We start from the raw sequence: 26,513 nt of genomic DNA on the forward strand, positions 1-26,513 counted from the left end.
TTTTTAATGTTAATAATTAATAAAGATATATATATATTTAAAAATAAACAACACAAACCAATGTTAACCCACCTGTGATGTATCCATATATGTGGCATTTGATATTAATGGATATGCTTTTAACATTAATATTGAACAAAGATTTATGAGAATATTGTAGACAGCTAAGAAAACAAATTGATTGATATCCAATAAATCAATCCAAAGTTATCAGTCAATCAGTCAATGACCAGGCTTAAATTATCCTATTTTAAGATACATTATGGAAAAACTAAGAGAAAGCTCTAATGTTGGAAAATGTACAAGGATAGTGAAGAAAAGGATAGCCAGCAGCAAGGTGGATAGATGCAGTTACAATGGTGACAAATACAAAACTTGAAAGGTTAGAGATAGATCATAATGCCCTTATCACCTCGAGGTTCGACTACTGCAATGCTCTCTACATGGGGCTACCTTTGAAGAGTATTCAGAAACTTCAAATCATTCAAAATGCAGCCACGCAAGTGGCTATAGGCCTTCCAAAGCATACCCATATATCTCCATCTCTCGCGGACTGCATTGGCTGCCAATTAGCTTCCGGGCACAATTCAAAGTGTCGGTTATGACCTATAAAGCCCTACATGGCATCGGACCAGAATACCTCCGGGACCGCCTTCTGCCGCATGAGTCCCAGCGATTGGTTTGGTCCCACAGAGTCGGCCTTCTCCAGGTCCTGTCAACTAGACAATGTCATTTGGTGGGACCGAGGGGAAGAGCCTTCTCTCTAGGGGCCCCAGCCCTCTGGAATCAGCTTCCCCTGGACAGTCACATTGCCCCCACCCTCCTCACCTTCCATAAAAACTTAAAGACCTATTTATGCCGCCAGGCTTGGGGCCATTAGACCCTAGTCCCCCGGCCGACAAATGTAGTATGTTTTGATGATGAATGGTAAATGGATGATTTTAAATCTATTCGTGTTTTTAAAAGTTTTAGTTATATTAATTGGATTTTTAAATTATGTATACTGTACAGTAGTCCCTCACCTATCGCTGGCGTTACATTCCAGACCTGGCCGCAATAGGTGAAATCCGCGATGGGGAATTTATCGACTGATAGTACTTATTTAAGTATTTATATTGTAATTGTTTGGTAAGTTTTCATTGTTTTAAGTGTTTATAAACCCTTCCCACACAGTATTTATTTTAGATACAGTATTTAAATACAGTATTTACAATTTTAGATATATTTTTTTAAAAAAAACCTGCCGATCGAGTTCGGCGGGCTGTTTAAATCTGCCGATTGACTTCCTCAGAAACCCGCGATGAAGTGAAGCCGCAGTAGGTGAAACGCGGTATAGCGAGGGACTACTGTATATTATTTTTCGACATGTTGTGAGCCGCCCCGAGTCTTCAGAGAGGGCCGGCATGCAAGTCCTATTCATAAATAAATGAATGAATGAATGAGAACAGCTATGTGGCCATTAGGAGACCAAAATAACTTGATAGTAAATAATCAATATCAGTTAAAAAGCTTTATGGTTGCATGTAAAGTTAAAAGGTATAACTTGAAACAACCATCCCAACCCAACATCATTGTCCATCATCATTTAAATCATATTAAATCAGTCTTATGTTGGTCAAGGCATCTACAATAATGTTGATTTGTTTCATAAAACAAAAAGAGTTGGAAGAGTCTTCTAGTCCAACCCCTTGCTTAGATGGGAGACCCTGTTTCATTTCAGACAAATGGGTGTCCAGTCCCTTTTTAAAAGCCTCCAATGAAGGAGCACCCACAACTTCTGAAGGCAGGTTATTCCATTGATTAATTGCTCCCACCATTAGGAAATTTCTTTGGTTCAATATCAATCAATCAATACTGAAAGGAAGACTCACCTCTGCAAGGTAGAACTCATCATATTGGCTCTTGAAAGTTTCTCCCTTGTAATAATTGCTAGCAGCAACAATGACATCCACAGCTACCATGCTCAGGATAAACATATGGAAAATCGAAGACCTCATCATTCTCTGCAAAGAGTTAAAATATAGGTGTGTTTATCTTGGGGGAAAAGCCATGATTTTATTCTCGGAAAACTGCAAATACTGTGATTATATACTGTATTTATGTCCCAATATCTGTTAACAATATATTGAGTATCTGTATGAATGATGCCATTGTGCATGTTTTGTCACTTGCCTCCTCTTGTTCTTTAATCAGTTTAGGACATTAAAAAAATATGTCATTAGCTTCAACTTTTCAGACATCCTAAATGTAATGAATTCCTGGCAGTCTATTCCTTGCTTCGCACCACTTGCCAAATCAGTATTCCTCTGCCTTGTTGCAGTGGGGCAGTAACTCCAGATTTCAGAGTAAACAAAAAAATAAAATAAAATCAGAAGTAGACATCAAAATTTAATTTTCTTTGTGGCCAGATTGGATTAATAAGCTGGCCCCTCCCCCCAACTCATGATAGAAACTCTGACTGAAATTGTCAAGGCCTTCAAATAACTTCTTTAACACCATAAGGGATAAGATGAGAGCAATATCAAAACATAAATGCCAGGGAAGGGTATGAAAAAAAAAAACTTCAGCAAAATAAAACAGCCCAATATCAGCTACACTAATTTCCAGTATTTATTTTAGCTTTGCTAATCACCTAGAGAAAAAAAGTTACAATCATTGACATACTTACATCAAATAAATCGTTAATGCAATCTGTGTGGACTTAACCACATGCAGTTTCTTTACATTAGGAGAAATCTTTTATTGAAAGCAGGGTGGGATTGTTCCCTGCCCAAAGGATATTTGGACAGCTGATTAAATATGCTGTATCCCCAAAAGTACACTTCAAATTATAAAAAGCTATGTTTAATCACTGAAATGCTTTTTGGAAATAAATAAAGGCATATGGAGTGTGATCAGACTAAACATTCATTAAAATTCAAAAATTAATTTAAGCAGAAAGTTCAGGTAAAGCAACACATGAATGTGTGGCAACTATGATTTCAATTTTAAGCACAAGTAGAAAGAATGAGAGTGTTGGATCTAAATCATGCCCCTGAATAATTTCTCTATGAAATAAATCATGGGTGAAATATTCCTGGTTCTCTCGTGCCTGTCGATCATCATCACCTAACCCCCAAAACTTTACCCTTAGACCAGTGATGGAGAACCTTTTTTTCTCGGGTGCTGAAAGAGTCTGCACGTATACTATCACACTTTCTTGAGTGCCCACATCCATAATTCAATGCCTGGGGACGGCGAAAACAGCTTTCCCCGCCCCATGGACGCCTTCCGGATACAGGAAATGGCTTGTTTTTCAACTTCTGGTGAGTCCAGTTGATCGTGTTTTGTCCTCCCAGGCTCCAAAGGATTCCCTAGAGCCAGGGGAGGGTAAAAACGCCCTCCCACATCCCCCTGGAGGCTCTCTAGAAGCCAAAAGTGCCCTCTGTCACACTGAGTATTGACAGCCCCGGAGACATTCTAAGTCGTTCAGTAATTAAATAGTTAACAGTGTGTGTTTGTATTAGCTCCACCCATTATGATGTAAAATCCTGCCACATCATACATGCATCATTTCCTTCTTGTTGAAATCCTCCATATTGTCCATCACATTCTCTGTTAGGTTTCAATGATGTAGCACGCATGTCAGATGTCTCTTAAGGCATTTAATTATATTTTCTTATTTTCCTAATAAAAGTAACTTTGTTTGAAAGCTGATTCTCTACTTTAATTCATCGACCCTCAGATTTGATTCATTATGGTCCACGCGGGCTATAATTTATCTCTAAATCTGTCACCCTCCCAGAGCCTCTGTGCAAGCTAAAAATCAGCTGGCCAGCACATACATGAATGTTGGAGTTGAGCTAGGTCAACGGCTCACATGCCAACAGATATGGCTCCGCGTGCCACCTATGGCATCCATGCCATAGGTTCACCATCACTGCCTTAGACTACCCACTGTTGACCTCACCCGATTCCTAAGAGGCTAGTAAGGAGCGTGCATAAATGCACCAGCGTGCCTACCGTACCCTGTCCTAATGTATATAAAAATTGTTATATCTTTGTATATTACCAATATGTACTTGATAAAACAAACCAACAAACCAACAAACCAAACAACAAACACGCATACTCTGGAATAAAAGTGAATTGCAAAGTATTCTTAACTAAACTAAAGCAAATTAAGCAGGATAAATTATTCCTGTAGTGAAAATGTATATACAATAAAATGATTAACCATCAAAGCATCCATGGTTGTGGGTGAGGGGTCCTGGGTGCTCTCTCTCTCTCTCTCTCTTGCTTGTTTTCCTGCAGATGTTTCATGACTCAAATTATCTCCTGATTGATGATGTTACCTAGTTTGAGTCATGAAATATCTGCAAAAAAACAACCAAGCTGGTAGAGCCTCAAAGACCTTCATTTCAACCCTAAGCTACAAATATTCTCCTTTGTTGGAATCGTTGTGAATGTTGCCTAGTAACCTTTCTGCTTTAATCCACAGTATTTATATGGATGACATCAAAGTGCTCCAAAATCTAGTAAATTTACAGTTGACAGCCATCTATTACTGGGAGCCATTAACTGAACTCCATAACTCATAACAAAGAACCAGGAGCATTAAGCCATCCCCAATGATTCATATCCCAGACAGATCTGGCCATTAGCACCGTGTGGCAACTACCGTAAGTTTTGGCTTGCATATAGAGACGAATAATATCAAGAGTTTGCTAAAGGAGCTGTAATAATAATAATAATAATAATAATAATAATAATAATAATAATAATAATAATAATTTATTAGATTTGTATGCCGCCCCTCTCCGAAGACTCGGGGCGGCTCACAACAAGCGATAAAACAATATTGTACAGGTAGTTTTTGTAGAAAGAGCAGAAGTTGAACAATGCGCTTCCCTATACTTCAGAAAACAAAACATAGTACTTGGACTCAGAAATCCTGCTGGGAACATCTTTTGGGTATCAATTGCTTATGATATTAAGAATTTTATAAGAATTAGTCAATTTTAGAGATCTTTTCTTTGGAGACAATACAGAGGTAGGATTATTGCTAGGAATAATAATCCTGGTTCAAATATTTGCATTGCCTTTGGCAATTGGATCTCTTGTGGCCAAATGTTTAATATACTTCACCAGAAGAGCCGTTCATTCCTCCACTCGAAATAGAATACCCCCCGAGACTAGACTTTCAATCCTGGGCCTAGAAAGCCTAGAACTAAGACGCCTTAAACAAGATCTAAGTATTGCCCACAAGATCATATGCTGCAACGTCCTGCCTGTCGGCGACTACTTCAGCTTCAACCACAACAACACAAGAGCACATAACAGATTCAAACATAATATTAACCGCTCCAAACTTGACTGTAAAAAATATGACTTCAGTAACCGAGTCGTCAAAGCGTGGAACTCATTACCGGACTCCATAGTTGTTGTTGTTGTTGTTGTTGTTGTTGTTGTTGTTGTTATTATTATTATTATTATTATTATTATTTATTAGATTTGTATGCCGCCCCTTTCCGTCATCCCCAAACCCCCAAAGCTTTACCCTTAGATTATCTACGGTTGACCTATCCAGATTCCTAAGAGGTCAGTAAGGGGCGAGTACAAGTGCACTAGAGTGCCTTCCGTCCCCTGTCCTATTGCTCTCCTATATCTCCTATACCTTTCTTCTATTCCTATATCTCTTCTTCTATTCTTTCATTGATATGTTCTATTACTATACCTTCTATTTCTTAGATATATTTTACTATGAGTGTCTCCTCTATAACCTTCATCATGTATTTTACTATGTGTATATAGATATATACCCACTAAAACCCTCATTGTGTATTGGACAAAATAAATAAATAAATAAATAAATAAATATAATGCTAACCTTATGTTTTATTTTATACTCTATCGATTAATTACACAATACACTGCTAACTTTATGCAGCTTAGTTCATTGCTTGCAACTGAAACAAAAAGATGGCATTAGATGAGGGAAGCAAAATTAGGCTGTTCTCTAAGTCTAACCCATTTTCCCAGCCCATATTCCACAATACACAAACAATCAGGATCAAGCTCAACTAGTGAAACATTTAGGCACAAAATTGATGATGAGAGCAACCTTTCTAGCCATGGTTAGTTAATCACTGCAGTTGTTAAGTTACTAACATGGTTGTTAAGTGAATCTGGCTTCCACATTGATGTTGCTTGTCAGATAGTTGCAAAAAGGGAATCACATCACCCCAGGACATGGCAACTGTCATAAGTTTTGATCACATGACCACAGGAATGCTGCAACATGCCCTCATCACCTCGAGGTTCGATTACTGCAACACTCTCTACATGGGGCTACCTTTGAAAAGTGTTCGGAAACTTCAGATCGTGCAGAATGCAGCCGCGAGAGTCATTGTGGGGCTTCCTAGATTCGTCCACATTTCTGCAACACTCCACGGCCTACACTGGCTGCCGATCGGTTTCCGGTCACAATTCAAAGTGTTGGTAATGACCTTTAAAGTCCCACATGGCATTGGGCCAGAATACATCCGGAACCGCCTTCTACCGCACGAATCCCAGCGGCCGATAAGGTCCCACAGAGTTGGCCTTCTCTGGGTCCCGTCGACCAAACAATGTCGTTTGACGAGGCCCAGGGGAAGAGCCTTCTCTGTGGCGGCCCCGACCCTCTGGAATCAACTCCCCCCAGAGATTAGAATGTTAAGATATTTCTTCCCCTAGGCCATTACAAGTTATGCATGGTATGTTTGGTTTTTATAATTAGGGTTTTTAGTTGTTTTATTAAATTGGATTGTTACATGTTGTCTTTTACCATTGTTGTTAGCCGCCCCAAGTCTGAGGAGAGGGGCGGCATACAAATCCAATCAATCAATCAATCAATCAATCAATCAATCAATCAATCAGTGTGAAAAATGGGCATAAGTCATTTTTTCCACTGCTGTTGTAACTTTGAGCAGTCACTAAGCGAACAGTTGTAAGTTGAAGACCACCTGTAGTTTGGGACATCTTTTCCATATTGAGCTCCAGATAAAGGGGAATCATTGCTCTGGAAAGTGACATAGGCTCACATCAAAATTTCGTTGCTTCAACATAGCATCAACAGCATCAGCAAACCAACCTCCACTCCTATGAATGTTTAGACTGATACATAGATCACTAATTCTCATTGTGCAACTGAGACTGTGCTATGTATAATAAATCAGTTTATGCATTTCTCTTCTTTGTACTTCATAACTGTTTTCCTTGTTTCCTTGCAGTAGTTGCCTAAGTCGGTCTCTTTCCTCTGTGATACCAACTGAATAATGGAAGAAACTATTGTTCAGTCCTATGTTACTCAAGAATATTTTGATGGTTTCAAAATCAAATTTGCATTAAAGAACGTGATTCACTGGCCTGGCAAGACAAGTTTCCCAAATTTCACCATTTTAATCATTTTTTTTTTAATGCTTAATTACTCTGACATTTTGTAAAAATCAGGACAAACTCTGCATATAAAACAGGGAATGCTTTGAGCTAATCAAATGCAACAACAGTGGCATGAAAATGATTAATTTGTATTAGAAGAATCTGTGAAGTGAGATTCACAGTCTGTCTCAAGCAGAACAGCTTCTATGCAAATAAATACTGTAAGTAGAAGATGATAGATACTCTGATCTCCATGTTACTGACAGAATCTAAAATAAACAGAAAATGGATCTCTTGCTAATTGTAACTACAGGCTTTTATATTTTATGTTTGGTATGTATGTGTTGTATGGTTTTAAATTGCTGGGCTTTTAGATATGCTTTATTTTAATACAGTGGTACCTCGGTATTCGACCATAATCCGTTCCAAAAGTGTGGCCGAGAACTGATTTGGTCGAATACCGAATTAATTTATCCCATAGGAAATAATGGAAATGGGTTTAATTGGTTTCCAGCCCCTATTTCCTTTATTTCCTATGGGATAAAGATCTGAGGAAGGGTGGGGGCAGCTGCAATACCGGCAGTTTCGGGGGCTCCTTCTTCCCTTTAAGCACCAACTTTCTCCTTCTCGGCGAGGGTGGCTTTCCTTCGAGCAGCAGCAGCGCCGGGAACGTCAGCAGCTTCCCTTTCTCGTGTGACGTTCCCGGCGCTGCTGCTGCTTGAAGGAAAGCCACCCTCGCTGAGAAGGAGAAAGTTGGTGTAGCTGCTTAAAGGGAAGAAGGAGCCCCCGAAACTGCCGGTATTGCAGCTGCCCCCACCCTTCCTACACCTTTCCGCTCCAAGCTGTAGGCAGTTTCGGGGGCTCCTTCTTCCCTTTAAGCAACTACACCAACTTTCTCCTTCTCAGCGAGGGCGGCTTTCCTTCAAGCAGCAGCAGCGCTGGGAATGTCACATGAGAAAGGGAAGCTGCTGACGTTCCCGGCGCTGCTGCTGCTGCTTGAAGGAAAGCCGCCCTCGCTGAGAAGGAGAAAGTTGGTGTAGCTGCTTAAAGGGAAGAAGGAGCCCCCGAAACTGCCGGTATTGCAGCTGCCCCCACCCTTCCTACACCTTTCCGCTCCAAGCTGTAGGGAGTGGGGGGGGGCTGCAATACCGTCAGTTTCCGGGGGGGGCTCCTTTCCTTTAAGCAGTTACACCAACTTTCTCTTTCCCGAGAGTAGTGACAGCAGCAGAGGCTTTCCTTAGCGCAGCAGCAGCGCCGGGAACGTTCCCTGCTGAATGAAAGGCATTCGGCTCGGCTCGGCTGTTTGAATTCCGAAGCTTTGTTCAAATTGCAAGGCAAAAGTTTTTGGATTTTCCTGGTCGAAAACCGAGTTGTTCGAGCTGAGAAGCGTTCGAATACCGAGGTACCACTGTATTAGATTTGTCTCACTGTTATACTGTTTTTGTATTACTGTTGTGAGCCGCCCCGAGTCTTCGGAGAGGGGCAGCATACAAATCTAATTAATAACAATAATAATAATAATAATAATAATAATAATAATAATAATAATAATACTTTCTTTTAAAATATAGAATTGTTCTGTCTGGGTCCCTCCAGCAAACACCAACCCAAAAAGAGAAGCCAGACACACTGGTAAAAATCAAAGGCAGTTTATAGAATTCAAAGCAAACACAGGTAACAGAAAATGTCCTTACAAACAGGAACACGCTGAAACTTCAAAGATGTGTCACGAAGGCCATGAAGTAAAACAGGATTCTTGCTGTCAAAAACAACGCTGGAGATAACAAACATACGCCTCCCCCAAGTCTTCCAGTCTTCTAGGCCACAAGCCAAGATCAGAGACGCCGAGAAGCAAAGCAGGGTCACAGAACTTTCAAGTTGATAACGCTCCACATGGCTAAAAGGGCTTGCCTGCCTTTTAAACCCTGCTGAGGAGAACCACACCTAAACCCAGCTGTTGCCAATTCAGTGATGCCAATACCTTTCTAATTGGTCCCATCTCTGAGCTGCACGTCTCTGTCTCATGTCAATTATAGCCTGTGCTTCCTCATCCAATGAAGCCAGGCTACTGGCTGGGGAGAGCCCCCCCCCTGGGGGCTCTCAGGCTGCTCCCCCTCATCCTCTTCCTGACGTTCCTCTCCCCCGTCTGCCTGGTCCTCCCCCTCCTGTTTACTGTCCTCCTCCTCCGGGCCTGGATCCAGCAGAGACGCAGCCGGTCCCTGAGGAGCCTCAGGCTGAATCACAACATAGGATAATATGAGATTTCATCTCAAGATGGCTGGTGCACCCCTGCTTAACAATAATCTGCTGATTTTACTGTTAAAACTACAGTGTTCCCTCGCCACTTCGCGGTTCACCTTTCGCGGACTCGGTGCATCGCAGGTTTTTATAAAATATTAATGGAAAAAATATATGGCGCATTTTTGCTACTTTGCGGGTTTTCTGTGGAACTTGAGCAACACACGATTGGTTGATTGATGCAGAAGTGACCAACCAGAGAGTGCTGCTTTGTATCCCAGAGCCTGATTGGCTCAGTACAGTAGCGTGTTGTTTACTTTTCGTCTATGCGCAGCTTCCCCATCTCTGAGTCTGCTCCTACAGTCGGCCATTTTACGTGGAGCATCGTTTCATTGCATAGGTTTAGGAATTCAAAACATTTTACAGTGCACAGAACAGTATGGGAATGGTTATTAAGGGAATGGGAAAAGTTTATTTATTTATTTTATTTATTTATTTTGTCCAATACACAATACATATTGAAGAGAATAGACATGAAGTATTATATATAAAGAGAAGATATAAAAATAGAGGAGAAGATATAAGAAGGAAGAAAATATATATGATATATGAGATAAAGGAAAGACAATTGGACAGGGGACAAAAGGCACACTAGTGCACTTATGCACGCCCCTTACTGACCTCTTAGGAACCTGGAGAGGTCAATCGTGGATAGTCTAAGGGAGAAATGTTGGGGGTTAGGGGTTGACACTACTGAGTCCGGTAATGAGTTCCACGCTTCGACAACTCGATTGCTAAAGTCAAGCTTGAAGCGATTAATATTAAGTTTGAATTTGTTGCGTGCTCTTGTGTTGTTGCGGTAGAAGCTGAAGTAGTCATTGACAGGCAGGACGTTGCAGCATATGATTTTGTGGGCAATACTTAGATTGTGTTTTAGGCGTTGTAGTTCTAAGCTTTATGTAGCATAAAAGTATGGGGGAGGGTTTATAAAGCCTTAAAATAGTGTATAAATACTTAAATAAATATAGCGTCCTTACTTCACGGATTTTCGTTTACCGTGGGTGGTCCTGGAACGTAACACCCGTGATAAACGAGGGATCACTGTACTTCTTTGACAATGTTGCTGTCTGATTAGGAGTGACCCAAGATGACTTTTGGATGATGTAGATCTGGGTGTGTGCATTTATCTTGGGGATTCCAACATCCTTTGGAAGCAATTGAAAAATCACTGGGCGTAGCCACCTTCCTATCAAGCAGTTTCGTTTTCTAAGCACGTCTGAGTATTAAGTTCACTTTTGGGATTTACTGCTTTGATTTTTTTTTTTTTGCTTTGAAAGTTGACTCGCAGTTGAAAGGGAAAAGGAAGAGAAATATTCCAGAATAAATCCTGTCCTGATCCCAGCATAAAATAAATTAATACATCCCTTTAACATTTTGAATCGCTTTCACACTAAGGATGTTATACTTAATGCTATTTGGGTTGAACTGAATGAGCTAATGCTATGATTCAATTGTCATGGCATGAGGTATAAATCTATGTCACTGTAGCATTACAAAAATATAGTTCCACAGAGTAATACTAGAAAAAGATACAATTATTTGGATACAATTAACCTACCCACAAAATTGAATTTTAGTTCTGCAGTTTGCCATCAGCATTCTGATTGGAAAGGGACTGAATATCCATGTAGTAAGCTACTACTGTATTTTCTCTTCTGAGAAGGCAAATCTCTGTGACTCTTCCTTCCCCAATTTATTGTCCCCTTGATAGCAATTATTACATTAACTGCTAAAGCACATTAGTCAATTACCAAGAAACTGCCCTGATAGGAAGAACAGATGGATTTATTTTTCTGTAATCTTCCAAGTATTTCCTGCTTATGTTCATTAAGAAGAGCAACTGAATGACCAAGAAGCCACTACCAGTATAGTAGAAGCAGGAGATTTTGGCTTTAGGGTATTAATTGGTTGTCTTAAATAACAAAAGTAACTTTTCATCAGATCAAGGAAGCCAGGGAATAATCCTTCTCATCTCCCTTGACTTTCTGAGCACTGTAGTTAGGAAGATAAAAGCAGGAGCAACTTCTAATAACCAACTACAAAGACCACTGGAACTCTTAAAGATATCTAAAACCTTAGTAGGGCATTACTGCCAAACAGATTTGGAAGAACAGCGAAAATTTTAGAAATTCCAATTTTGTTAATCAAAAGATCAAAACTGGTACAAAGAACATTAACGGTGAATTGTAAAATGAAGTTTTAGAAGCTAAATGCATTCTCCATTTTGTTGCAGTATAGCAAGTTATGTTAGGATAGGATTTTATTAAATCTGGATTTCTAGCATAAAAATATATATACTCTGCCTGACCCTGATTCTATAAAACCCAGGACAAGGAAGGGCAATAAACTCGCCTAATCTGCATTCCTGGGAAAGGGGATCAGAATAAACATCTCACTATAAACAAGGCTTTCACAACTCCGGACAGGACATTATAGGATCAAAGGGGGAAGTTTCATTGCCTGGAGCACACAAACAATTGCAGGGCAATTAAGAAAGATTAAGCCAGTTAAAGAAGGAACCTTCAGAGGAATTAGGTGTGAATAAACATCTGCTTTTAGGAAGTTCCAAGAAGATTGTATATCTATGGGAAAGGAAGAAACTCAAAGATACGTTTGAAGTTGTATCATTTTGACATGTATATGTAATTATACCCCATTTCCTTATGTTCCCAAATAAAAAGGAGCGCATGGCTCTACACCATGTCACTTCACCCAGAGAGAGACAATGTGTCCAAGATTTCTTTCTAGGATTCGTGTTCGTGAGTGACCCCACACAGCTGGGTTGCTCTTAGCCTCTTTTGAGGACATCGTCTTCATTGGGGACGTTGACAGCATCCACACCATTTAATGTTTAATGTCTGTGTATTGTTCTCTTTAGGAAATGGTTTTTTCCAGTAAACTTTTAAAATTTCTTCTATTTTAACAAAAATGAAGGAGGTTCATAAATCCTCACAGAATTCAAAGAAAGCAGGAGAAGGCCAGAAGTGGCAGTTCAAAAGACAATCATTTCATCATTATACTTATCTTTCCATTATAGTAATTTCTAATTCCTTTGAGTCGGAATATAACAGGACAACAGAGTTGGGAGGACATTGGAGGGCTTCCAGTCCAATCCCTTGCACAAGCAGAAGACTCTATACCAGTGGTGGCGAATCTTTTTTTCCTTGAGTGCCGAAAGTGCATGGGCATGCACTATCATGCATGCGCAAGTGCCCACACTCATAATTCAATTCCTGAGGAGGGAGAAAACAGCTTCCCATGCCTCCTGGAGGCCGGAAATGGCTTGTTTTCCAACGTCAGGTGGGCCCAGTAGGCTTGTGTTTCACCTTGGGGCACTGCGCATGCCCATGCCTATGAGGTGCGTCCAGGTGGTGCAGGAGGAATTAAACTGGAAACGAGGTAAGTTATAACCCACCCCTGGCTTGGTAAGAAGGAAAGAAGCCTATTGCTCATTAAACAGAATATTAGCTACACAAGTTGTTAGTACAGGGTACATGTTTGTTAGGGTTTGCCATTGTAAACTTGTACTATCCCTGTAAAATTGTTTTAACTGTTAAATATTCTAGGCTGGTTCGTCATTAGAGGGCGCCAGTACTCCTTCCCTCAAATTACTCTGTGATGCACATTTCTGCTCAGTCATTCTCATTATTACTTTGCCTTGAGGGGGGAGTGCATTATGCTTTGTGCGTATTGTATTGTATTTGCTTAGTGCTTATTATGAATTGTTTCTATCTGTTGTCTATATGTAAATAGTACTTATTAAGCATAACTAAGTCTGTGTCTTTGTTTCTTTGGCTTTATCACACACCCACTCTCTGTTAAAATTCTCTGCTCGGTGTATGTCGAAGGTCTCTTAGCCCAGCTATGCCGAGATATACCAACACAAGTAACCAAGCATGGATTTCATGCAATAACTCCACCGGTAGATCTGATCTGCTGCATGAATAAGGCAGATTTTCATGGGTACAGGTGCATATATTTTCATAGATTTTCACGGGTACAGGTATGAAGGTTTTGCCATATTTGGGACCCGAATATGCCAAGACCTAGTGGGGCGTGAAGCGATATCAGGAGGGGCGCATGACTCTGGAGAATGTGCTTTTTTTGTCACAAGGAGCAGGGTTTTTCCCCCACCAAACAATAACACACAGCACAGAGTAGGGGATATGAAGTCCATATAAAAAACCCTTAAGAAACACCATGGAAAAATATTTAACAGGGATGAAAATTATCTTCTATTTTAGGAGGAAAAAAATCTAAATCCTCAGAGTAAATAAAATAGAGAGAAAGGAAGAGAAATATATAGAGAAAAAACTGTCCCTTGCAAGTAAGAAAAGGGAAGTGCTAGGACAGGGGTGGGCAATTAATTTTGCCATGGGGCCGCATGAGAAATTGGAATGGTTTTAGCAGGCCGGACTAATATAATTAACTCAGTTTTACCCAATACTGTAAAGACCCAGACCCTGGCCTGACCTAAACACCCAGACCCATTCTACAGACCCCTAATTGTTTGCTTTACGGCACCACGGTGCACCCAGTCATTGCATTGGAGTGTTTGCGTGGCCGCTCTTGGTAGGAGGTCGGGGTCCGCTCCAGTGTGACGATGAAAGAGCTCACCACATCTGCCGGGACTCCTCCGGTTCCTGCTTTCTTCATGATTCATCAGGAAAGCAGGAACTCGAGGAGTCCCGGCAGACGCAGTGAGCTCTTTCATCCTCACACTGGAGCGGACCCCGGCCTCCGTGGACCGGTCACAGACCACGGGAGGGCCAATCACAGACAGTGGGCGGGGCGGATGTGGCCCGTGGGCCGCCCCTTGCCCAGGTCTGTTTAGTTTAGTTTAGTTTATTTAGATTTGTATGCCGCCCCTCTCCGAAGACTCGGGGCGGCTAACAACAATAAAAAACAATGTAACAAATCTAATATTAAAAAGTAATCTAAAAAACCCCAATTTAAGAGACCAATCATACCAACAAACATACCATGTATAAATTCTATAAGCCTAGGGGGAAGGGAGAAGAAATTTTCAATTCCCCCATGCCTGACTACAGAGGTGGGTTTTAAGGAGCTTGCAAAAGGCAAGAAGGGTGGGGGCAACTCTGATATCTGGGGGGAGCTGGTTCCAGAGGGTCGGGGTTGCCACAGAGAAGGCTCTTCTCCTGGGTCCCGCCAAATGACATTGTTTAGTCGACGGGACCCGGAGAAGGCCAACTCTGTGGGACCTAACCGGTCGCTGGGATTCGTGCGGCAGAAGGCGGTCCCGGAGATATTCTGGTCCAATGCCATGGAGGGCTTTATAGGTCATAACCAACACTTTGAATTGTGACCGGAAACTGATCAGCAACCAATGCAGACTGCGGAGTGTTGGTGTAACATGGGCATGCTTTGGGAAGCCCATGATTGCTCTGTGCTAGAGAGTAGCTGAACGTGCATCTGAATTTTAGCATGAAAGTTTTTGGAGAATAGGAAGACTGGAAGAAAAATATTTTCCCAATAATGCAAGGACTTTTGAGATTGAAACTCACATTGTCCCCACTCCACCTCCTTTTTAGTTTCAAGTAGCAATTCTGATCAGTAATTTGAGGTTGCTATGGTATCTCTTTAAATAACTCATTCTTTTCTACGGAAAATTCTTAACATTATCTTGAAATAAAAACAGGCCCACATATAAAAGGTTATTATTTCAAAGAAATCAAGGCAATTTAGCTGCCTCTGCCAATGTGGGATTAGAAGCAATAATGTATATATACAGGAGGGTGGTTTTGAAGGAAGATACACAACGATTCCCCAACTATTTTATAGAATACAGTTTATACAAACTTAAAGTAATCAAAATCACTTTGTTCAGCTGCAAATAAATGGAATGATTACTTATGCTGCTAGGGTGGCAGAGGCTCACTGCAGGGAAATAATTGTTTTACAAATTTTTAAAAACTTCTGAGGTCATATAATATACATGTTTTTAAAGAACAACACATTAAAGAATTTCAACGTATATGCATATAATTCACTCTGTGCAGTACAAAAGACTGAAAATGTAAAGTTTTTTTCTCTTACTTTTTGAGTTAGTAGTTATTTGGCAGTTTGCTTCATGATCCAATTACAGTGATCCCTCGAGTATCGCGAGGGTTCCGTTCCAAGACCCCTCGCGATAATCGATTTTTCGCGATGTAGGGTTGCGGAAGTAAAAACACCATCTGCGCATGCGCGCCCTTTTTTTCATGGCCGCACATGCGCAGATGATGGAGTTTGCGTGGGCGGCGTGCGGCACCCAGGGAAGGTTCCTTCGGCCGCCCAGAAGCTGATCTGCTCCGCAGCGCTGCAGCAGCGAGGAGCCGAAGATGGGGTTTCCCCGTTGCCCAGGCAAAGGGGAAATCCCATCTTCGGCTCCTCGCTGCTGCCGCGCTGCGGAGCAGATCAGCTGCTGGGTGGCTGAAGGAACCTTCCCTGGGTCTTCCCGCCGCCCAGGCAAAGGGGAAACCCCAAGATCGCTTGCCGCTTGCCCGTCACCCGCCCGCCCGGCCGCTCGCTTGCTGCTTGCCGCTTGCCCGTCACCCGCCCACCCAGCCGCTCGCTTGCCGCTTGCCCATCACCCGCCCACCCAGCCGCTCGCTTGCCGCTTGCCCATCACCCGCCCACCCAGCCGCTCGCTTGCCGCTTGCCCGTTAACCCGCCCACCCGGCTGCTCGCTTGCCGCTCGAGAGCAAGAGGGGGAGAGATAGAGAAAGAGAGAGAAGGAAAGAAAGAGATGAGAGAGGGAGGAAGAGAGTGTGAGAGAGGAAGAAGCAAGATAGAGAAAGAGAGAGAGAAAGAAAGATGAGAAAGGAAAGGAGTGACGTCATCGGGTGGAAAAATCGCGATATAGCGTTTCGCGAAGATTGAGATCGCGAAAATCGAGGGATCACTGTATCTTTACATAAAGATTCTGAGAATCACTAGTTGCTGCCTTGTAAAATTTAGCGTATACATTTTAGAGTTGTAAAAATCACATATATGAAAGGATAGGGAGAATTTAGGATCCACTAAATATTTTTCCCTTAAAAATCTGGGAATGAAAAAAAAAAATCTCCATGTCTTCTTAATGCAGGCAATTATTCCATGGCTTAAAAGTATATCTATTACAATAAGAATTAAGGAGACATGTTCAAAGAAAATAAAAAACATTGAAACCAAATAGCACCTTTTGATTGGAGCAACACAAAAATCTTTGCTCATGCTACCTGCCGCCATGCTGGTGAGTTGATCGAAGCCTGGCATTCCACAAGCAATTCCATCAATGGTCACACTGGCCTACAACCAGCCTACTAACCCCTCAGAATCCAAATCAATCACACAGCCAACCAGAGCTAGCACTGATCCTTGCAAGAGAATATAATTTAGAGTTTTAATAAATAAATAAAGCTTATTTTTTTCATGGGGTTATAGCTGCTCAGAGCTGGTGGTACACACATACATAATGCAGACTAATTGGAATAAACATTCTTAATTTTATAATTCTTTTAAATTCTGAGATAATCTTCTGGTTTACTGGTGGTCATTTGTGGTTTCAAACTATTTTTGAATCATGCTGGATTTTAGGAGAATTCAACAGCACCACTTGAATTAAATGTTAATTTCATCTGCAAAGCTTGATCTGTAGGTTAACTACTTCCAATATTTCAAACCTCATCAAGCTGAAAACAGGCATTTCAATCATACCGTAGAATCCCTCTGACTTTTAATACAATTATAGCAATCAAGATGTGCTGTTGACAAAATTGGTTGCATTTGTTAGACACAATGGAAGATGGTTTTGTATGAAATGGAAAGTTGAGTGTATACACAAAGAAAAGTTAGAATGCTGTTTTCAAGGAGGGGAAATGAGAGGGATATGAGGACACATGGTGATAACAGTTAATGTATCTTTCTGAAAATTTAATTCTTTAAATACCTCTCTTGCAGTTTTCTTGTAACTCATTTGCCCAAATAAACTAGACCGCTACATAGTTCAGATTTTATTTTACATGAAATTTGGTTTCAATTCTGGACAAGAACAATAAACAAAATGCAGTAAGTGAAAATGGAAATCTTAATTGGGATATGTACTACATGCCTGTTACATCCATTTTTCTGGCTTAAGAAAATCATCCCAAATAGCTACAAGACAGTGTTTTACCAAAATCAACTAAGTTAGTTGTTTAAGGGTGACTAATTAAATATAGCTACCACCAAATAAAAGATGGTTAAATTGTAATCCTGCCCATCTATTCATTCATACAAACATCTTGGAACAAGCTCAACCAAACTCAATGAGTCTATGTTTAATATATATGTACAGAATGAGACTGTTCTCTTAGTTCTAACCAAGACCAGTAGTGTTGTAAAAGTAATAAAGCACAGATCCATCCATCCTGCAGGAGAAACAGAAACACATGTTTAATATATAGTCTATATATGTACTGGTATATAGGAAGATGAAGCTTATGGCTCCAGATGTCTGCAGTTTCATTTTTACTCAACACCTGCAAAGCAGATTGTTGCTTTGGATAGAGTCAGTCATATCATTAAGGAGACTGAGGAAGCTGCCTCCAGCAATGGTAGGAAGTGCTTTTGGCTGGTCCTCAAATGCGCCTCACAGAATCAGTCTGCTCATCCACTGGAGCAGGGGTCTCCAACCTTGGCAACGTTAAGACTTGTGGACTTCCAACTATGCTGGCTGGAGAATTCTGGGAGTTGAAGTCATGAGTCTTAAAGTTACCAAAGTTGAAGACCCCTGCAAAGTGCAGTCTTTTCTAGCTCAGGTGAGCACGCTGTGTTCAAGTTTCCTCTTGTCTCATAACCGTGACAGTATACAATAAAATGTAAGAACTATTTCTCCAATATTGGTTTTGCCTTGCTTTGCTTGTGTCTTTTTAAGAAAAGGAATTTGCCTACACTTTAAAGGGTTGGGTTATGTTCTTCCAGGCTCTCTGGTATGAGCCTCCCGAAAATTCAAGGTTACAAATTTCAGACACACACACGTTTGAAAATTCAAAACAATGTTCTTTATCACAAAATTCAAAAGAAAGAAAACACCCTTTTTGTATTGCAAAGAGCACTCGTCCCAAAACAACCTCGTAGGTTGTACAATTCCCTTAATAAGTCCTTAAGTACTTAACTAGCAGCTGTGAAGAAACATCACAGCCCTCCTTCTTCCAACTAAGTGAGACACACACACTTTGCTCCGCTTTGGTTTCAAAGGAGTGAAAAATCAACAAACAAAGTCTGGAAAACAGCAAGGCAAGGTCCTGAAGAACTGTGATCAGATAATCTTCTACAATGGCCAAACCAACACACTGCTATTTGTATCAGCAGCTCTAATTACTAGAGTCCCACCCAAACACAGATGGCCTCTCTTATCTCCTGTAATATGTCCTCAATTGGTCTCTTCTACGCATAACTCTGCACCTGCATGGTCCAAGACTTCTGCATCCAAATCGACCAAAGATAATGGAGATTGGCTTCCTGGGCTGTGTGCCAAGCTCCTCTCTTCCAAATCACTCCCACCTTCTTCTTCGTCCAAGGAAACTGCACTACCTGCCTCTGTCGGCAATAAAACAGGCCCATGACATGTTGATGTTTCCCCTGCATCCACCTCCACATTCCTTGGAGCAGGAGCTGGGCCACAGCCAACCACAACAGCTTATAAATTGGGCAATATCGTTATAACATTCCCACAAATGAACTCAAAGTCATTTAGGGTTGGTCCAGGACTGAGAAAACTACAGATATATCAATATTTATTGATATATCTGTAGTTTTCTCAGTATTTATTGATATATCTATCAATCCTGGGGGGGCATGAACTAACAACTTACAGGGCCACACTGTATGAATGGTATGTACGTATGGTATTATGACTGTTTTATCATTAATGGGTTTCTTTTAATATGGGATTTTACAGTTTTGATTATATTTGACTTCTTTTTATTGTTCTGTATCTATTTCTATTTCTTTTCATATTATTATTGTAAGCCGCCCTGAGTTCTTCAGGATTGGGTGGCATAGAAGTCGAATAACAAACAAACAAACAAACAAACAAACAAACAAACAAACAAACAAACAAACAAACAAACAAACACTGGGCAACAAGTGGATGGTTTACCTATAGCAGGGCAACATCATTGAGCCTCTTACATTGTAGCTTTCTGGAGCTTCTGTAGGGATTACTTAATTTTCTAAACTTAAATGGAAAGCAGCTCAGTAAGTGTTGTCTATACTCCCTTGAAGCCTGAGGAATGTTCAGATTCGGAGGAAGAGGAGGATTTAGAGATTGTAAATTTACCTGATTTAGAGGCAGATGGCAATGTTAGTGATGACCATGGAGCTAATGACATAGACATGAGTTTGGATGAATCAAACGGGGGAGATGGCAGATGGATTGATCCCTGTTTTAGACACTATCAGAGACGAGTAAAAGAAAGAGGAAGGAGATATTAGAGTTAGAGAGTGAGGAATTAATTAATCAATTACCTCACATTCCAGGTGTGAACGGAAGAAGAAGCTGATTCCGTTCAATCTTGTCATCCCAAGATGGACGCATCCACGACACGCTCCGGAGAGTAAGCTAACAAATGTGTGATTTATGACGTGCTTTTATGGCTCCTGGCTAGCACTGATTAGCCCATAAATTTCAGAATGACTTGTGGAATGTTTTGATGTTATTTCTGAGATAATTAGGCTAACTACTAAAGAGAGAAATGAGAAAGAAAATTACTGTGTGATAAGATGTATAAATGGGAGAAAAAGGAGAAATAAAGATGTTGCGTTTTTTTAAACAAATATATGCCTTTAGCAATCATTTATTCCAATTATTACCTGGATTAGCCTGAAACCAGAACAGTAAGTATGTTACTTACTTACTTGTAACACATTTGCTGATTTAACAAAAAAATATTGCTCCTCCAAAGTGAACATTCTGAAAGTCTAACTCATGTGAATCTGAATTTTGTCTAAATTTCAGCTGCCTCTAATGTTTGAAAGACACCAATGACTTGATCTTGAAATGACTTATTGCAGTTCACTATCATGAAGGTTTGCAGCTCAATACATTTGTTAGACTGGTAAAACATACATTTCCTTTTCCCTTTTCTATGCTCAAAATCGGGATTGTTCATTACTCAAGATAGGTAGAAGGTGCCTGAAAGGCATTGTCATTAACTCAGATGACAAATCATATTGCTAGTTATTAGAATTTTGGATAGATATCTGATTTTCACACTAAGCATGTTCTACCCATGTTGTCAAAAATGCATTTGGCAGCAGAAACAAAAAAAGAAGAGAAGAAGAAATAGTAATAAAACATGGATTTTTTCCCTTTCCTTTACTAAGAGTGGAAATAATAACAGCAGCTAATCATACAAGATAAAAAATACATTATTTCCCACAAAGGAAAAGAAATTATTTGATACCAGGAGTTCAAATTAACCATTTTCCTAAGATACAGAACTGCAGCAGTAATTTATGGTACTTATATGTGTTCCAGTGATAATATCAAAAGCAAATAATATTTTCCTACTGTTCGTTGACAGTGTGTATGTGTTTGTACACACACACATACTCACACACTCCTATACAGAAATATATCTATTTATATATTTTTATATGAATGATATGTTGTTAATAAAGGGCAATTTTCAACTGGGTTCTTCAGAATGAAATATGGCAGCCTATAAAATAACCAGGAGTATTCATTGAGTTCAAAGCACAGAAAAGTTTATTATTGCTACCTATACTATAATCTAGTCAACTGATGGTTCAGGCTAAATTGGTGCTAAATTAGGGGCAATGGAATTCACTTGAGGATGGACCTGGGTCTCTTGTAATGACTCTAAATCAATGTCACATTTAAATCCAATTTGCAGTTCAGCTTGTACTTCTCGTACACAACCATATCTATGGCATTAAACTAAAGGTATGTAACTCATATTGTCAATTTATAAATAGAAAAACAAAAACAAAGATGAGATACACCTCACTTGTGTCTGCCGGGATTCACTGTATAAATGTGACACATTATCCTTCCCTTAGTGTGACAATATGGGCCCCTGTGTTGAACTGTAGATCAGTGATTTTCAACCTTTTTTGAGCCATGGCACATTTTTTACATTTACAAAATCCTGAGGCTCTCCACCAACCAAACTGACACAAAATGACACTCTAACACAATACATATTATGCATATAGTTAATAATATCTGTATACACCATCAGCATAGACATAACCAGCTGAGGCTGAGGCTTCATCTAGTGGTGGCAGCATTTACCTCCAGTCCTGACCAGGATTAGAAATCGGGACCATGGGGTGGAGTAGCAGTTTCAACTACTCGCCGCGGCCACACAATGACAAGTGCACGGCAACCGAGCGGGGACTTTCCTGGGTGTGAATGAGAGGTGGCCTGCTATTGGTTTATCGCTAGCGGTCGGGATGAATCCTAGGAGGTGATTGGTCAGTGAGCGTTCCCTGTGCCTTCACTCTTCCTGGTGCTGACAGCTGGAGGGATTGTGAAGGGAAAGTTTATGTTCGGATGGAGGCATCTGGTGGCAGGCCAGATAAATGGCCTTGGTGGGCCGTATCCCCACGGCACACCAGACCATGTCTCATGGCACACTAGTGTGCCCCGGCACACTGGTTGAAAAACACTGCTGTAGATCACATAGCAATAAAAGTGGAAAAACAATCAGGCCCCAATTGAATTCAGGGAGTCCAAAACCCTAGAAGTATGGTTTATTAAACTGAGCTCTCCTGTCAAATTTCCATACTGTCTTTTTTCCAGCAGATATTTGTTTCACTCAATCTCCATTTCTTTCAAAAACAGGTCAATTGTTTAAATGGGCTAATTCCACCATTTGCTCAATAGTCTGATACTCCAAGATATTTTCCAAGTTCTTTAAGTCTACTCTGTGGTTCTAGTCATTATTCTAGCTTCCCAGCATCTCTTTTATAAACTGTCTTTCTTATCTCTGTCTCTGGTAAGCATAAAGCAATAGACAGCCAGAAATCACCACCACTGAATGTCAAATATTTTCTCCTCTGTAAATTTCCAGGAATTTAGGAATCACTTTTCCTTTTGTCAATAGATGGTGCTCTCAACTTACTTTCCAGCATAAATCTCTTTTAAAATATTTTCTTCTGCTGCTTAAACAGTTATATTTTTAGAGTCTCTTCTCTAGGATTAAATCTTTGGGGTAGTTTGTAATGAAAAAAGTATCATCTCACCCAGCAACATAGTCTCTGTTCACTGCTCATTCATTCCTGCACTGCCTTAGGTGTTCTGGCTGTCCCCAGCTTCATGGCAGCCGTGTTGACTGCCGCTGCTCCTCGTCTTCAGAGGAGGAGGATTTCAAAGTTAGGGTTGGAAGATACTGTTCTCCTTGACCTGCAAGGCACCCTGCTTTACTTCACCACCCCTACAGGATAGCTATCAGTAATGGGTTCCTGCCAGTACAGGCTACCTATAGAGTGGTAGCGAAAATGTAGCTGCGTGCGCAGCTCCACATGACTGGTGGGGTGGGTGGGCGCACCTGTGTGAGAGTCGGCTTCTGTGCATGCGCAGGAAGCCAAATCTTGCATGTGGATGCTCGCACGGGCGAGATTTCACCAATTTTCAGCTTCTTTTTGCTTCTGCGCATGCAGAAATTGCCGAAAATTGGCAAAATCTTGTGCGTATGATGTCCCCTTGCGAGGTTTGCATCCTGCACATGCGCAGAAGTTGAATCTCATGCTGATGCATACCAAAATCTTGTGCACATGATGTCCCCTTGCGAGATTTGCATCCTGCACATGCGCAGTAGTCAAATCTCATGCTGATGCATGCCAAAATCTTGTGTGCATTATGCCCCCTTGTGAGATTTGCATCCTGCACATGTGCAGAAGTCAAATCTCATGCTGATGCATGCCAAAATCTTGTGCGCATGACGTCCCCTTGTGAGATTTGCATCCTGCAGATGCGCAGAAGTCAAATCTCATGCTGATGCATGCCAAAATCTTGTGCGCATGACGTCCCCTTGCGAGATTTGCATCCTGCACATGCACAGAAGTCGAATCTCATGCTCATGCACGCCCACCCACCCACACCAGGAGTGATGATGAACCCTTGCCTGGTGAGGGGCAGGGCCACGGAGTTTGTGGTCCATGTCTCCGATGGTGCCAGAAGTACAGCTGGAAGTCTAGGTTAAGCGTTAACATATATTGCAAGTCCATGTATGATATGTCATATGCTCAATCAATCAATCAATCAATCAATCAATCAATCAATCAAGGTGGTTAAGAAATGAAAAATATATCTTCTAAAGAACAAGAAATTCTAAACAAGTTACAAGTTATGAAATGTTCCAAATTAGTGGTGTTCCAACCAAACAACAGAGCTAGAATGTTCTGTATCCAGGAGGACAACATTTGAGATGTTTCTAATATTCTAGCCAAAGAATATTCTAGCCTTGTTTTTCATCAAAAGAAAGACAGCTAACAGTTCCTGATGAAAATCACCAGTCAGTCAATTTATAAAAAAAACAATTCCTCCATCTGTTTCTCTAACCCTTCCCAACATTCTGGTCCCCCCCCCCCTTTGTCATATAGCAGTGTTAACAAGTGGGAAAGTGAAATTGAGGACTTGTATTTTTTTTTAAAGAACAGGGCAATCTACATTTATTTCAGCTACATGATACAAGGCAGGGTAGGATAACCTGCCTGAAGGTCAAACAGAAAAATGAAAGCCAATCCATGCGTGGCTATATTTTTTTATCTTTTTATACTATTAATTAAGTTTGCCTAAGTCTTGTAACAGTAGGATTTAGCATGGTTTATTTGGAGGAAAGCCGATGGGGCAGAGTGCTGAGTTCCGTCTGGCTGCACCAAAGCAGTTTCTACTTTCAGGAATGAAAACAATCAAAAGAAAGACAGTTAATTCCTGCTCACAGGAAACCTCTCCACCCACCCTGCCTGCTTGCTTCAGCATATCTTAACATGCTCAGCATCCCAGAACAAAACAAAGTATGTACCTTTGCTCAGCAAACAGAATACAGTAGAGTAGAGTAGAGTGGAACGGAACAGAACAGAACAGCTTTATTGGCCAAGGAGGGCCCCGGTCCTCTGGAATCAACTCCCCCCAGAGATTAGAACGGCCCCCACCCTCCTTGCCTTTCGCAAATTACTCAAGACCCACCTTTATCGCCAGGCATGGGGGAACTGAGACATCCTCCCCCAGGCTTTTATATTTTATGTTTGGTATGTATGTGTTGTATGGTTTTAAATTGTTGGGGTTTTAGATATGTTTTATTTTAATATTAGATTTGTCTCACTGTTATATTGTTTTTGTATTACTGTTGTGAGCCGCCCCGAGTCTTCGGAGAGGGGCGGCATACAAATCTAATAAATAATAATAATAATAAGTGTGATTGGACACACAAGGAATTTGTCTCCGGTGCATAACTCTCAATGTACATACAACAAAAAAAGTGATGGGTCATATATCATAGATCATAATTAATTATTAATAATAAGCTACAACAAGTGATAAATCATAGATACCAATAGGAGAAGATAGTAGCAAAGAAGAGAAGATGAGAAGGGTAATATCAATACAGCCTTACTACATGGGTAAATATCTTTAGGCCTAAGACAGTACTATGGGAATTAGGTGTTCAGCAGAGGGATAGCATGGGGGACAAAGCTACCTTATTGTGTCTAATTGTTTTCACATGCAATGCCCTATAGTGGAATCTAGAAAGGGGAAGTTGAAACAGTTGATGTCTAGGATGTGAGGGATCTGCAGTTACACTACTAATTACAGTGATCCCCCGAGTTTCGCGATCTCGATCTTTGCGAAACGCTATATCGCGATTTTTCCACCCGATGACGTCACTCCCTTCCTTTCTCATCTTTCTTTCTCTCTCTCTTTCTCTATCTTGCTTCTTCCTCTCTCACACTCTCTTCCTCCCTCTCTCATCTCTTTCTTTCCTTCTCTCTCTTTCTCTATCTCTCCCCCTCTTGCTCTCGAGCGGCGGGCGGCACCCAGGGAAGGTTCCTTCGGCCGCCCACCAGCTGATCTGCTCGGCAGCGCAGTAGCAGCGAGGAGCCGAAGATGGGGTTTCCCCTTTGCGTGGGCAACGGGGAAACCCCATCTTCGGCTCCTCGCTGCTACTGCGCTGCCGAGCAGATCAGCTGGTGGGCGGCCGAAGGAACCTTCCCTGGGTCTTCAACTCCCAGAGCGGCGGACAAGCGGCGGCCGGACAAGCGGTGGCCGGACAAGCGGCGGACGGACAAGTGGTGGCTGGAAAAGCGGCGGACAAGCGGCGGGCGGAAAAGCGGCGGCCAGACAAGCGGACAAGTGGCCGGACAAGCGGAAAAGCGGCGGACAAGCGGCGGCCGGAAAAGCGGCGGCCGGACAAGCGGACAAGCGGCGGACAAGTGGAAAAGCGGCGGACAAGCGGGCAGGCAGGTGGCTCCTCAGCTGCTGGGTCTTCCCAGGTGCGGAAGTAAAAACACCATCTGCGCATGCGCGGCCATGGAAAAAGGGGTGCACATGCGCAGATGGTGTTTTTACTTCCGCACCACTACATCCTGAAAAATTGATTATTGCGAGGGGTCTTGGAACGGAACCCTCGCGATAATCGGGGGATCACTGTACATATTAGTAAGGCTCTTTTTACATGTAAAGTAAAGGGACAGAGGAACTATAGAAGAACGTGTCACAAACTATCCCCAGTCTAGCATCTTTTCACTCTAAACCATGTTCTCAAGTCTACCCAAACAGGGCACAAGAAAGCAACAAACAAGATAAACTCAATAAGCCAAATTCA

The 26,513-nt window shown here is 41.3% G+C and overlaps 1 protein-coding gene across 1 annotated transcript in view; it reads right to left on the reverse strand.

The window, feature by feature from the left end:
* NALCN (sodium leak channel, non-selective) overlaps positions 1-26,513 on the reverse strand; it is a 309,533-nt gene that overhangs the window by 123,935 nt on the left and 159,085 nt on the right. The window contains exon 11 of the mRNA XM_070751235.1: positions 1,872-2,003. Within this exon, the coding sequence (XP_070607336.1) occupies positions 1,872-2,003 (132 nt within the window). The remainder of the gene's footprint in view (positions 1-1,871; positions 2,004-26,513) is intronic.

The sequence above is a fragment of the Erythrolamprus reginae genome, chromosome 4, assembly GCF_031021105.1.
Source record: "Erythrolamprus reginae isolate rEryReg1 chromosome 4, rEryReg1.hap1, whole genome shotgun sequence".
Taxonomy (NCBI): Eukaryota; Metazoa; Chordata; class Lepidosauria; order Squamata; family Dipsadidae; genus Erythrolamprus; species Erythrolamprus reginae.